The sequence below is a fragment of the Lonchura striata genome, chromosome 12 (assembly GCF_046129695.1).
Source record: "Lonchura striata isolate bLonStr1 chromosome 12, bLonStr1.mat, whole genome shotgun sequence".
In the NCBI taxonomy this organism is placed as follows: Eukaryota; Metazoa; Chordata; class Aves; order Passeriformes; family Estrildidae; genus Lonchura; species Lonchura striata.
In genome coordinates, this window is record NC_134614.1 from 8,250,076 (window position 1) to 8,264,684 (window position 14,609).

The following is a 14,609-nucleotide window of genomic DNA, read 5'->3' on the forward strand; positions in this document are numbered from 1 at the left end:
TAAACATAACTGGAGATTCCCATATGCTGCCGTGCCTCCGGGAGGTGGCCCCGAAGGGGAACGCGGTACCCGGGCAGGAATGGCAGTGACAGAGGCGCTCGGAGGATGGGAAGGAGCCGCGAGGTCACTCGTTGCTCGGGGCGGGGGGGACCCGCCGGCGGGGCAGTGCCCGGGGCGGGGGCACAGGGGGCGGGGGAGGATGCACAGAGCCCCGGCGGGGCGCGGGATGGCGCGGCCGGGGCGCCCCAGCCCGGCGCGGAGCCGGGGGCGGCGGGACCGGCGGGGGGGCGCGGAGCCGGGCGCATGCGCTGCGGCGGCGGGGCGGCGGGGGCCGGGGCGGCGCGGGGGGCCGGAGGGAGGGAGGGAGCGGGCGGGGAGGAGGCTGGGCCGGGCCGGGCCGCCTATTTGAGGGAAAGTAGCGCTCGGCGGGTGCTCAGTGCCGGCCGCCGCGGAGAGGCAGCGGGCGAGCGGCCGCCGGTCGGTGCCCGCAGCCGGCGCGGCGCTGCCCCCCTGCCGAGGACTGCCGCGCTCGTCGCACGAGTGGCGGCGGGGGGAGCCGCCCCGCGGGGCCGCCTCTGCCCCTTCCCCGCCGCGCCGTTAATGGAAACATGGCGATGGCGGCTCCGACCGGCAGCGCGGCGCCCGTCGCCCCGGCCCTCTGCGGCCACCTGGCCCTGCTGCTGCTCCTGGCCGCCCCCGCCGCCCACGGCTACAGCTTCCCCCAGCAGCACACGTAAGTGCCGCCGCCCCGGCCGGTACCCCCGCCCCGCGGCTCGGCCCGGCGCGGTGGCGCATCGCGGGGCCGCCCCGGGGCCTGCGGGGGAGCGGCGGCGGCGGGGCCGCGGCGGGCGCTGCCGGTGCCGGCGGCCGGCGCCGCGCTGGATGCGGGCGGGCGCGGGGGTCTCCGCCCGCTCCCCGCCGGAGCGGCGGGTTGAGGAACGGACCCAAAGTTGCTGGAAAGCACAAACTTCCCCGGCGGGTGCCGGTCCGCAGGGCGGCTGTCGGAGCCTTAATGTGGCGAGAGGGGGGAAAGACCAGAAAGGACTTATTTTTCAACCCCCCCATCCTCGTTTCAAGCACACAATATGGTACCCACAACCGGCCGTGCACACCGGAGTTTGAGCATAAACTAATAATAGCTGGATAGTTCCACAGGCTATCCGAGCTGGCGGGTCTTCCTCTCCCTGCTTCTGGAGCGACTAAAATTGACTGTAATCTACTGAAAGAGAGTCGGAGAGCAGCTCGTTTGGGTGAGGGGGTGGGGGACTGGAGAGTCGCTGCAGGAAGGATATAAATAGATTTTTTTTTAAGAAGAAGAAGAAGACATTGCTTTCGAAGTTAATGTTTGGGAATATTTTTTAACAGGGATGGCTCTTTTGCCTACTGTGGTAACCCTAAACCTAACCTGTCCCTCTCCACACATCCACGGGAAACCTTGCTGAAATGTGTTTTAAGAGGCTGTCATCTCCGTTATGAATTGCTGAGGTTTGTTGACACAAAACTGAAAAAAATCCAGACAATTCAAAGTAAAGGCTGACACCGTGTCCTTACAGTCTGCGTTTTTGAAGGTGGGGGAAAGATTTCAATGACATAGAGTTAATAATAGCAGTGTTGCCCTTAACTTCGTGCTGCCCCAGTGGATGTGCACTGCTTTATGTCACAGTTGTCTTGTCATTTGTGATTTGCTTAAGAATAGAAATACATTTCATATATATATATGCCATAGGAAGTAGTTTTGAATGCCTTTTAGATTAGTGTCTTTGATCTCAAAGTGCGTTTTTGTAAGCATGTAGTCAGGCCTTCTGAAAAGAAAGCTTATCGGCAGAAGAAACAGTGTTGTTTATTTGGGAGAGCTGTAGCTTACTGTGTTAATATCTGCCTTCACCAAAGGCATGGTTGCTTATGCCGAAATCCTTCCCATTCCGACAGATTTCTTCTGGATTCTTTTGGGGCACATATTCATATTTTTAAGTATCTTTGACCTTTGGGAGCTGATGGGTTCCCTTTTCTTCCTGTCATGTAAATACAGAAATTCTTCAGAATAAGACCCTGAGAAATGTCTACCTACAGAGGGAGGAGAGGAAAGGGAACGTGCCAGTTCTCTTCCAAGTACCACAGCCTTATGTCCTGATCCAGCCTTGCTCTGCCATGAACGATCTCTGCTCCCATGAGAATGCCTAAAGAAGCAAAGGGGATTCTGTACGTGATGGTGCACAGCTCAAGTTTGTGGGATGTTTTTGATATTTCTGTAGCTTTTCATGGATTGCAAGTTGTTGCATTTGCTTATTAAGTTCAGAACACAGTATCAATTTATAGAATAAATTTCTTTTGGGTACCAGTTTGTGAGTCAAAGCTGTGTTTTCTTTCTAGCAGCAGAAAGTTTTATAAGAAGGTTCTTCTACTTAAGAGAGAGACATAAAAAGGCTTGTGAGTTGTAAATAATGTGCTTGCATTCCCTCACCCTATGATCCATGTTATTGTAATAAACCATGCCAGCTTTTTAACCAAAGCAGTTTTATTCCAATTAATTTGGAGGAATTGGTTTGCTAGAATAGATTTTGTTAGCTCTGTGCTTTCTTATCTGAGGTTTTATCAGAGTGGGCCTGATCCAGCACTCAGTGAGGCAAGATAAGTAAAAACTGAAGCTACTGGCAAAGATCCATAATTTCTTGCAAATATGGAGGAATTGTCCTGAAAAGGCCACTAATTCTGTGTGTGTGCCTCTGGTGGGAATTAATGCTGTCTGGCTGCATCTGGAGAAGAGACACAGAAGGGACTCAAGACCTCAACCTGACCTGATACCTTCTTCCTTGTTTGGTTCCCCTCATGACCTGTTCTGTGAACCCAGAGAAGAGAGGAGTGACGAATGAGTATTTGATGATGATGCACAATTGCTGGGCAGTAGGTTAATGCTGTAACCTGTGGGCTGAAATGCCTGGTGAGCTCTGCCCTGGGGCTGCTGTGATTATTTTTTTCTTGGGAAGGAAATACTTAATGGGAGTAAAGAGTTCGGTGGTAACTGAACAATCCCCTGTAATTGACTGTTCCTCCCCAGTAGTTACCTGTTTGCACCCTTCTTGATTTTAAAGAGACTGGATATAACAAATTTTTTGGGCAGATTTACTGGAAGCAGTTTGAGTTTAGCTGATGAGATGTGCTGCTGAATTCTTCCCATTGCCAGCTAATTTTCTCCTACTTTGGACAATGCACCCTTGTGAATGATTCAGAGCATTGATTAGAAACATGTTTGTCTTTAGAGGTTTTCTCTGTAAATCACTGAAGTCATCTTTTACTACAGGACTCTCAAAAACGAGGCTGCTTTTTTAAGCAGCCCTGAACCGTTTCATTCTGGCAAGCAGCAGAGTGAGCGATTCGGGTATCTTGCCAAAGGGGGGGAAGAAAGAAAATAAAGATAATTTTTGGTTTTTTATTTTTGTTTACAATTGTATTAATTATTGTCAGTGTGTTGATTCTTGGTTCTGTCCCTGATAAATCGTTGGTGTTCTACATTATCTCTCTCCTCCCGGGTAGCATGGTTTTAATCATCTTATGCTGAGCTAAGGAAAGCTCGGCTCAGCCAGTTGTCCAAAGGAGAATTTCTCATTGAGATTTAAAAAGCAAAATCCCAGATTGGAACAAACCCTTTGGGGCAGGCGTGTTAGGTGATGGCCACTGACTGACAAGGCTCCTTTTAGGAATAGTCACGTACAAGAATGTGCATCTATGTGGGCAACAGGATTAATGGCTGTGGAAAGGAAGGCTGTTGGTTGCAGTTAATTTTTCTTTTAAATAGTACACAGAGGGATTCCTGTGGCAGCATGGTAACAACCTCTGCTTGAATTTCTGAGCAGTTTGGTATGAGATAATTGAAAGCCTGGTCAGTCAGGGAAGTCCTGTACCTGGATTGCCATTGCCTCATGTTAGTGGAGATCATGCACGAGTGCTGGGGAATGTGGCTGCCACTGGGGAGCAGAACAAACCCCCTCCTCACTTTCCAGCAAGGCTTTTTGTCACTTGGACTTGAAAGAAAATTGCCATCTGCTAGAGGGTGGAGAGCCATTTGCTTCTTGTGAGGAAGCAGGTGTGTGCAGAATTGCTGCGTGTCTGCTTGGCTTCATCACTGCTCTGCAGGGCATCTCTGACCAGGCAGCAGAGGAGAAAGGTATGTCTGCAAGGGGAAGTGCCAGTGTGGTGTCCAGGGTCCAGTCCTGCTTTTCCAACAGGTTTAGCACTTGTCAGATGTAGACAGTTGTTTAGGGCAGCAAACTGGAGGTGCTACCCCAGTTCCTGTCAGATAGTGGGCAGTGGAGACTCCTGCTCAAAGCAGCAAGGCTTAATATCTTCCTGTCACCACTACAATGTGGGCCTGAGGCTGCCTGTTCCAAATTAGGTGCTTCTTTGTAGCATTTTGATTTGTACTTGTCATTTCACCCTAAATGAGGTTAATGATGCTGGTAGTGATAGCACATCTGGGCTAGCAGGGCTTGAAATAAATAACTCTATTAGGACTGGATCATTTATAGTTTGCAGAATGCCATGTAGAGGAAGCTCCTTCTCTTGTTCTACTGACCACCTGCTGTACAGTCAGAAAATCTCTTCCAATTATGGTTTTGATGCTTGGCATTGGAACTTGTCTGGAAAGAAGTAGAGAAGCTGGGAGATGGCCCTGCTTGTCTTCTGCTGTGCTCCACTAAGCAGAGAGACAGCTCCCTGGGAGGGCAATCTACCACCAAGAGTGACTGACAGATCCTGGCCCTCCATCCCTGTGAGGGCTGAGCAGCCTCTGTGACAATTTGTACTCAGTGGAAGCACAAATCCCCAGTGTCCCTGCCAACCCTGTGCAGGCTGTGTTTGGTGGCAGAAACCACTTTTGGGGTGTGCAGAGGCACCCTGAACTTCCCAGAGATAAAAGAAGAGCCTCACAAAGAGGAACAAAAGTTTTTAAAAAGCCATTTGCAATATTTCTTGCTATTTAAAAACAACTTTCTCTATTCCTGTTACCATTTCTGAGTCCTTCCTTCTCACATAGAGAAAGAGCAGCGCATTGCTGCTTTCTTGCCTGTGACACCTTAACACCTTGACCTGCCTGCACTCATTCCCTTCAAGACTGTGGCTTCAGGAGTTTGAGTTTTTCAACTGTATACATTGAGAAATTGTTAATTGAAATTCTCTTGAGAAAGCGTGTGGGTTCCCACTGAAATCAATAAGGCTCCTGCACATAGACCTGAGGGTAGAAATGGGCTCCTGCTTGGTGTTTGACAGGCAGAGTTCAGCAGCTTTGTTGTAAAGAAGCTTTGTGTGTGTTTGTGCAACAGCCCCTGAAAAGCTGAAGGTGGTTCCGGAGGGTCTGAATGGAAACCTGAACGTTTATCCTTGAACGAGCTGCCTGGAGTTTGGCTTCAAAAGCCATCAGAACAGCTCTTGAGGGCTCGCGTGGTGGAGCATCTGCACGCTGCAACGTGGAACACGTGCACACGCTGTACCAGTCAGACAATGCTTTTTTCAGCCAATGAAATGCTCAAGTGCCATGAAATAAAAGCAAAAGTCCAAAATTACCAAGCAACATACTTGAGTGAAATATTCAGTAAGAAAGGAGGGCATCTGAACGCTTCGATATTTACTTTTCTAGGAGGCTCTTGAAAGCAAAATGCGTTTTGTTAGTAAAATTATTTTTCCTTTCTGAGGTTTTGGTAGTAGTTTATTGTTTTAGAGCCGTTCCTGTAATCTAGCCTTCATCCTAGAGTTTATTATTGCTGGGTTGCATGGGGAATGGGGTTGTGCAAATGGGGTTGTACAAATAGAGAGTCAATTTCTGTCAACAAGCTATTGGCATGGTTTTCTTTAGGTTGAATTATTTGATCTTTTGCAGAATGCATGTAGATTTTCTTTATTACTTTGACAGTTTTCCTACAGCCCTTCCCCTTCTGTCTCAGCCATTATCTTTTGGTCATAAATACAATGAGAACTAAAAGGTGTTTATGTAGACCAAAGGATTCATTCTTCCTCTGTAAAGAAAATTGTTTCTCGAATTGACTGATGTGTGAGTGATGGGGACATTTAACCAGATGAGCTTGTGACGGGTGAAAGGGCTGCAGGGCGAGAGACACAAGGATCTGAACGCAGTCAGGCCAGACAAAGGGTGCACGGTCTGTGGTTTCTGTATCTATTCATTAACTCATCACAAGGTCGTTATCCTTGCTTGTGATTAGGCTACCGTGCCACCTCTTGGGAAGCTGCTGCTCAGTCTGGTGGGGGACGGCACAGGAGCTGTTGTACAGCACAGCTTCTCCCAAGGCTGTGAGACTGCCTTTCAGGAGAACCAGGATCAATTCTCCTCCCGCACGTCTGGTTGGGACTGAGAACTCCAGAGGAGATAATTGCTGACAGCAATCAGATTGGGCGCTAAATGCCATATAAGCCATCTAGGTCAATAATGGTAAAGCCTTGGGCACAGTTGTCAAAACAGCATTTGAGTTTGCCTATCTCTTTGTGCAGCGACACCACTGATTGTGCGTAGAGTTAAACGCAATAAATGCAGGATGCAACATGATTTTTAGTTCTGGTGTGTGTCAAAATCCCTGAAGTTCTTGCAGTGAAAAGGATTTCTATAATAAGGATGTCTCTTGCCTCCCTCGACCTTGTTCCTTAGTTCATTGTCCTTGAAGAGTGGGGATGGAGCTGTGCTTTCTATAGACTAGGCTGGAGCTACGTCTGCCCCAGTGGGTTTCTGTTATGAGTCCCCTGAAGCCCTGGATAGACTTTGGGTATCCTTGGCTTCTGCTGGTGTGAAAACTGTTCCACCCTTTCCCACAGTGACACTTGGGGAATTCCTGAATCAATATGGGTTGTGCCTGCAGTGAGTATCGCTGTGATAGAAAACCCGGAGTGATGCAGTACAAAGGCACGTTCATCTACCTGACAAAGGTTGTCTATCTTGAATTATTTATGAGGTTTCACAGCACACTAGTAAATTTTGTAAAAGCAATGGAGTCCTGGTAATGTGAGCCTCTTCACTGCAGCTTCCGTAGTGGAGTTGTTCTGAGGAGGTACAGGAGGTGGGGGATGGAGGAGGAAGAAATAGGCAGCAAGTGGAGGGATAGAGAGAGACTGCTGTTTTCATGTGCAAATGATGAGGTGTGCAGAGCAATGAAGTGCGAATTAGTTAGATCACGCTGTGCATTGGAGCAAAAATCCGTGTAGTGTTAGAAAGCAGCCTATGCTTCAAGGAAGGGTGGGGAGTAGAAAGGATGGGGAGTACAGATGGAGAGATGCAGATGGAGAGAGCAGGGTGAAAAATCTCTTGACCAAAATACTGTCTGTTTCCCATTTGTAGAAATGCTGTTGCAGGAGTAGTTTGGTTAAAGTATGTACTCATTTTGGTGAGGTTTTCTAATCCGAGTTCCAGTAAAAGAAGACTCAAGCCAGAGCTGGTCAAGCTTTCCTGTGTGGCATTCAGCGACTGAGAGGCTTGGAAGTGTGCAGAGCACGTGGCTGTTGACCAGAGAGGTTTGCTCAGGATAACCTGGAACATGTGTGTCCACAGGAGCATTAAGTCAGTGTTGTCTAACACAGAGAGCGAGGGCAGGAAGAGTCAGAGTCCTGGCAGCAGTGCGTGGGCTTGCTTCAATCCCTGCTGCAACACCATTTCAGTGCTAAAAGTTAGTGCTGCAGCTCAGGTTCACAGTGTGGCTGCCACTGTGCACCTGATTTGTTGGCACACAGAACCTGCCCTGTGCCTTTGGGCTTCTGAGCCTCTTGGCATTGCAAGCACAAAGTTAGCCCTTAAACAGTCAAATTGGTGGAAAGAATTGGGAAAGCATTGCATCCATCTCCACTGAAGGGACAAATGAGGGTATGAGTCTCCTTATAAATACCAATACCTCTCAACTCAGAGCTGAGTCCTGTAACTTTTGTCACAAGCTGCCAGTTTGCTGTCAGGCTCTGTTTCTTCTCCAGTGGGCACTTAATATTCTGCAGTCCAGAAGAATCCCGTATCTAAAGTCGGAGTTCACATTCATTCTCCAAACGGGAAAGCAAAACAAGGGGCATATATCTAAATCATGTTCAGAGCTAACCTTGTATAAGCTACTTATCCTTCAGAAATATATAAAGCTCTCAGTGATGTAATTTCTGTTGAACCAGAGATATTCTTGTATGTGAATTCTCAGATCTATTAATTTTCATGTAATATCTATTGTGGCTAATAAACACTTCCTGTACAGTATGAAACAGGGAGGATCATCAATACAGTGCTTTGTTTGCACATCTAATGTATAAACGTATAGTGGATTTTACAGGCAGATTTTTGGCAGCTGTAATATGAACACCAAAATAGAGACAGACTTAAGCCAAGCAAAGCACCTAATGTTCAACTTTATCAGGTGTTGCAGATTGAGTCAGATTCTGGGCTGTGAGTGGTTGAACGTCTTTTTATTGCTCCATAACAAACTCAGTAGACCCAGAAGGAGCCAAAGTGCCATTTCCTCATGTCTGAGGTAGTCTTGTAAATTAGAGATCTCTGGTAAGTGTTCACTGTGGTGTCACATTCTTGGGATCAGTGTGTGTGGGAAGTATTATGTACTTGTACTTGCTCTTGTACTTTCAGTACCTCTGCAGGGAAAGGGATGCCCCTTGCCCAGGTGAAAGTTAACTTTCTGCAGCAGTGTGTCGTGCACATTAGGGGAAGAAAAGGGTGGAAGTAAAAGCATTTAATTATTCAAGGCCAGCAAGCTGAAAAGGATTTCAGTACAGTGAGCTAGGCATGCCTCAAAGCTTCGTGGGCACACCTCTGCTTTCCCCTCTCCCCTGCTTGCTCTGGAAAGGAGGGTAGATTACATGAGTATGAAAAAAAAATAATATTTTTCTCTTCATGCAGTTCATATTTTTTATTTATTCTATTTTTGTTGGCTGGAAAGTCTTAATAATTGTTGATCAGTGACCAAGCTGATGACACTATTTTGCCTCCTACAGAATAACAGCATTTCAAAGAGCATAGAACAAAAGGGACCCTCCTCTGTGCGTAGGGATGCTCTCATGCCCCACCTTGGCTATGTGCTGTGGGCTTTCTGATTGAGCCATTCCTCATGTTAGGCTTGTTGCAATGCAGAAAAATTTGCTGTTGTCAAATCTTGCATGCCGTACTCTGCTATGTAGGTTTAAAAGCTGAGAATTGTCAAGAAAATGTTCAAGATGCTGGGACAAATTCATCCCTGATGTAATGATGTTTGTGGGATTATGCCCAGGATAACTTTCAGGCCTTTGTGTTTTAACTTTTAAGTATGTTGGTGCTTGTGGTTGTGGTTGCTTCTGGTGGGATTTTTGTGGTGAGGTGGAGAAAAGAAATGCAGCTAACACATCTACTGTGCTGATGCTTTGGTCTCAGTTTCTAAGTAACCCCATTTAGCATCTGCCCGCCTGTTTGACCCAGCAGCAGAAATGTTGTGTTGGCATTTCTGACATCAATACCACCTTTTTGCCCATCATCTAAAGGCTAAATTGAACCCTTCTATATCCCTTGCTCCTTGCTATGTTTATTTGTTGTGATCTAGTCTTTACTGTAGAGAAAAATCTAACCAGCTCTGTCTCACCTCAGCTGTCTGCTAGGTGCTTGGGGCTCTTTTTCATGTGAAATGCCTCCTTCCACAGGTGAATTTACACCCTCACTTTCCCTCTGCTTCCCTGTGCTCCCTGCCCAGACATGAGGACACAGCAGCTGGGTATGAAAGGGCTCTGACAGCCCCATTTTGACGTGAGGTCTCACTTCATCACTTCAGTGCTGTCACTGCTGGGCTTGCCCTTACCTTTTCCCCTCTTGCCCCTTGTCATGCCAGCCTCACTGGGGCCATGTTTCCTGGAGCAGGCAGAGTTACCAAGCCAGAGGTGAGGATGCATCCCAAGGCTGGTGCTCTGCATGGAGCACTGCCTGTGGCACCACTGCTGTGTGGGAACCTTCTTTTTCTGCCCTTCTCCTCTTGATGCCATTCCAAGTGAATCCTTGTGCTGAAAGCACTGCTGGTTTGTGCAGTTTATGAATGTGATTATGTGTGCTGAAAGCAGCCTTGCCTTTTTTATTCCATAAGAGCCTCTTAATAAATGTCACTTATTTGGGGGCTCAGGCAGCTGAGTGCATGGCCAGTTACCTTTCTATTTGGGAGTGGCTTACAGACCCCATCCTATTCTCTGGAGTCATAGCTGGCTGGTAGAAAAGCAGGCTGCAAGGAAAAAAAATACAGGGTTTTTATGGTAGCTGGCATAATGTTTGACTTTCATTCTTAATTAAATCTACTTATTGCTGTGTTTGTACCATTGCTGTTGTTCTCAGATCTCACTGAATAACATGAGAGTTCTTGTAAGTGAAGTTGCTTTCAGAGAAAACCAAACAGTTGCAGAAAGGAAAGAGGTAGTAAATGTGCCTGTCTTTCTTATGGAGGAATACCAGAAAGATTGCAGTATGGTGAAATGGGACCTGCTTGGGCTGCAGGTGAGATGGTCCAGCTGCATCATCTGAAGCCTGTGTTGGGGCCACAAGTAATGTGTGGATCTGTAGTTCCTCCATATAACAATCTATGTTAGATGAAGTATTCATGTGCAAGGCCTGGTGCTTCAGGGCTGGGTGGAATTGGTGGCCAGAGCCCTGTTTCATCCTGCAACTGCCAACCTGCAGTCCTGAACTGCAGTTTGTTGAACTGCTCTGAAGTTTGTGATGTTCATTGCACAGAAGTCCAGATCCCATGACCAAAGCGAGCGCTATTCCAAGTATATTCTATTTTTTGTGTCTCATTTTCCACATGAAACTAACCTTGCTTCCTCATTTGGCTTGGTTACAGTATTTATTACAATGACATTCCTCCTATTTTTTTTCCTACTACTATGATATTGCGGTTTAATATTTATCTTCTAATAGTTTCTGAGTAGCAGAGTGCTTGCATTACTGGCAGTGATGTATAGTTAATCCTGAGCACAGATAGCTGTGAGAGGTCCAGACGGACTTCAGCTCTCAGTGGCACGATTGTGAGTGAGGAAATTAGCTTGGAAATTGCTGTTTGTTAAAATTGCTTCTGTGTTAATCTTGCTGTGATACCACAGCTTCTGGCAGTATGTGGGTTAGCAAGATGGTTGTGGCCGAGAATGAGGGCAGGTTCTCACTTTAAAAGAGGCTCAGCAAAGACCTTGTCTTACGCCTTTGCTCTGAGGAGGTTTACACTGAGGAATGTGGCCCATTTTTCAATTGTCAGGCCTATCTTCCAGGTGTTTTCTTATCCCCAGTTGACCTTCTGGCCTACTTTCTGTCCACTGTGTGTTAAAAGGTGACCAGCCTGTCATTCTTGGCGAGCATCAGGAGCAGAGCGTGTGTGCCTCAGGCTTGTTCCCTGGGGAGACAGGTAATTCTTTCCTGATGCCTTGGGACTGTCCTCCCCCCTCCCCCCATCCCCTCTCCATTGCACTGTGAGCATCTTGTCCTGCTCTCCATCTTCCACTCCTTGTTGTGAGCTTTTGCTGCTGAAACAGAGGTTTCAGAGACTCCAGTAAGTCAGTGGTGGAGCAGAAAATGCAACCAGATCACAGAATTCCTCCTTCTCTGTCCCTTTAAGTGAATCCATGCTCTTAGTCATGGGATAAATGTTCTGCTGTGTACTAACAAGACATCAGATTCAGATGCAAGAACAGAAAACAGGGGCAGGAGGATTTGGACTCCAGGGAAAGTGTCTGTCCCTTTCTTTGGTGTTGGGAGGATGGGAACTGTCCTTGTGGATGAAAAGCGTCTCTGAAGGACACTTCTCTGGCAAATGCCTGAACATCAAAGCTTGGACAGTGCTGTTCTCTGTGCAGTTGGAGGGCAAGAGGCTTTGCTGCTGAGTGCTCAGCACTGGAGTTCTCCAAATTAAATGGGTGCCTTCTGCTGCGTAAGCCCTATGTTGGCTCTTTGTACCATGTAAATTATGGATAGGCACCTTTCCCAAGAAATGCTCTCTTAAAATTGTATTTTTGTGCTGATGAGGCACTCATTTAGAATTGGATCTTATGGTTATTGCCTCCTTGTGGCAAGTGCTCACCAGTGGGACCAGTTGCTGGGCAAGCTGTAGGGCTGTACCTCCTGACCATCACTTGGACATTTAACCCCTTGGACAGTACCTGCGATATCATCTGAACATTTCCTGTTCTCTATGTGTGTCTTGGAGAGAAATTCTGGAGGCCATTAAGCTGGGTAATTTACATGCTTCTTGAGCCTGTGCCTAGGGAAATATATTTCACAGGTAATTTCAAATCTCTTGGCGTGTGGAAGAAGTCATTATTCTGAACAGAAAGGGGCTGGTGATGTCACGGGCCCTGTTGAGAGGACCACATTAGAGACTGGGATTTTTATCTCTTACAGGAAAGTGTCCAAGACATTCTATTCATGGGGTGTTGGGAGGTCAGGAGTTTTTGAGTTTAATGTTGATGCTCATGTAGAAAAGCAGAAAAGAGAATTATTGCATAATCCTCAATTCTAATTACATGTGAGCATATTGAGTGTGAGGGCTGGGAGCAAACCTGCTCTGGGCTACCCATAGGTGTGTGAGTTTCTTGCTTTGTTGTTCCAGTGCTATCTACCAAGGGCAGACATCAAAGTTAGCATCAGGAGGTTGAGTTGCACTTTTGACTCTTCCCAGAGGTCTGTCTGGGTTTGAGACTACTGTTTCGCTCCATTCTCCCCTCCTGAAAAAGATGGAAAATATTATTGTTGGACATATTAGGAGGATTTGACAGTTTAATGTTGATCTTCCTTTTATGGGGTCCTCCAGGACAGGAGGTGAATTCTTTTCAGTGTGGAAAGCTGGCTGTAGCTGGAGATGGGGGAACTGAGCCTGATAGATCAGCATCCTTTCCATGCACAGCAAATCCTGTAGCACCTTCTGAGTGTTCCCAGAGGGTTCAGGTACCTCCATTTATACAGACTCGTATCCTTTTCAGAGGAACAGACTTGTATTACTTCTCAGAGTGATATGTAGATGTTTTTTCCGTGTGGTGGGAGCAGTCTTTGTCCCAGTTGGACAGGGAGAAGGAGAGAGGAGGTGACCTGTGAAAGCTGACAGCTTCATCCCTGTTGCTTTTATGCTCTGGGTGATGCAGCAGTACTGGGACAAAACTGAACTGGGCTTCATGCTTCCACTCTGTCTGCTTCAGAGCTTGCCTGGATGCCACCTTACAGCAGGAAAGGTCTTACAAACTGCTTTTAGATGTGTATCACAAAGTAGTGAGGTAATGGTATAAAATGCAGTAAACTGCTATTTTTTTTTTTAATGCTCTCCACCTCCACCCCTTTTTTCTTTTATTCCTGAAAGGGACTAATACAATGAAGAGCTTCTGCAAATGAAGGCAACTGCATTTGAAATAACAGGGTTCTGGGTGTTTGGCTGGTGAGAGATGCAATAAACGAGCATCGCTAAGTGCTTTATAATAACAATGATTACAATGCTCTCTTAGGAGCCAGGAACTCTCCAGGTAGGGGGATGGTGTGGAGAGGACTTGTTTAAGGTGGGGGGTTTAACTAGATAGACATCGAGTGACAGTGATGCCCAGAAACCCTTGCAGAATGTTACATATGGTGCTGTGAGAAGCTACTCCAAAAAACCCCAGGAGACCTGGACTGACATGGTTTGAAGCTGAAGCAATGACAATGGATGCTCCTAAATAGCTTCTGGTAGCAGGAGGTCTTTGTGGCAGAGTTTAATGACATCTTTTCTTGGTAAGGAGGGAAGCTGTTGACACAAATTCAGCAGAGTTCTGACTAGTCAGTACTCCTCCACCAAATTCCTGGCTTGTCTTTAAGTGATCAGATTGATCATTTGTGCCAAGTTTGTTTCTGATCAGCTGAAATCTGTCATGGGCAGGGTGGATGCTGAAAGCAGTCCTCTGGTGTCAAGTGGCTGGGAAAAGTTTACATGGTGCAGGTGGCAGTTTGGCCACCTTTGTTATGCTGCAACTCTCCATGGTAGCGTGACTCTTCCTGGCAGTGGGAGCATCACCAGGTGGAGAGTCTTGAGTGTTGGGAAGCTCTTTCTTGCCAGGGGCTCCAGTCAATCCTTAATTTCCTGTTTTCCTGCTGTGGCATCATATCTCCCTCACCCTTTGAGCAGCGTGCTTAGCAAATGAGAGATGACTACAATGCATGTATTCAAAACTCAGTTCCAGCCATCAAGATGTGGCACCTCTTTATCATGCTTTGCCCAGTATCTTGACCAGACTCTGCAAAAATGACCCAAACAAGGGGAATTTTTTGCTTTGTCCAGTATCACACTATTTGAGTAGCCAGGAGGTGGTGGTTTTGAATTATCCTGGAGTCTTTTAAAAGTCTGCGTCAGCTTGGATGGCCCTACTGTTGTTCAGCAGTGATAGAGGAGCACAGGGCAACTCATAGCATGTAATCCTAAAGTTGTTTGCATGTGCTTTAGTGGGCAGTGTTCTGATGGCATAATAAAGAAGCAGTGCCTGGACTGTCATCTTTCAGCCATCCAGCCTGACGTACTCAAATGACAGCTTCACTGTTTCTCCAGGCTGTGTAAAAAGCTCTCCCATTTCCAGCCCCAGGTACAGGCCCTATAAGTTGTGGCTGTTTTGTCTTCAGGGGT

The 14,609-nt window shown here is 47.0% G+C and overlaps 1 protein-coding gene and 1 long non-coding RNA gene across 3 annotated transcripts in view; both read left to right on the forward strand.

Moving 5' to 3' along the window:
* The first annotated feature begins 513 nt into the window (after nucleotides 1–513).
* Nucleotides 514–14,609, forward strand: part of CACNA2D2 (calcium voltage-gated channel auxiliary subunit alpha2delta 2) — a 216,199-nt gene continuing 202,103 nt past the window's right edge. For both annotated transcript variants that reach the window (XM_021529146.2, XM_021529147.2), the window contains exon 1: nucleotides 514–733. In XM_021529146.2, coding sequence (XP_021384821.1) covers nucleotides 609–733 — 125 coding nt within the window. In that variant the 5' untranslated portion in view covers nucleotides 514–608. The remainder of the gene's footprint in view (nucleotides 734–14,609) is intronic.
* Nucleotides 851–2,338, forward strand: LOC110469922 (uncharacterized). Its single transcript, XR_002465330.2, has 2 exons — nucleotides 851–1,485; nucleotides 2,030–2,338. It is a non-coding gene; the product is annotated as an uncharacterized LOC110469922 (long non-coding RNA).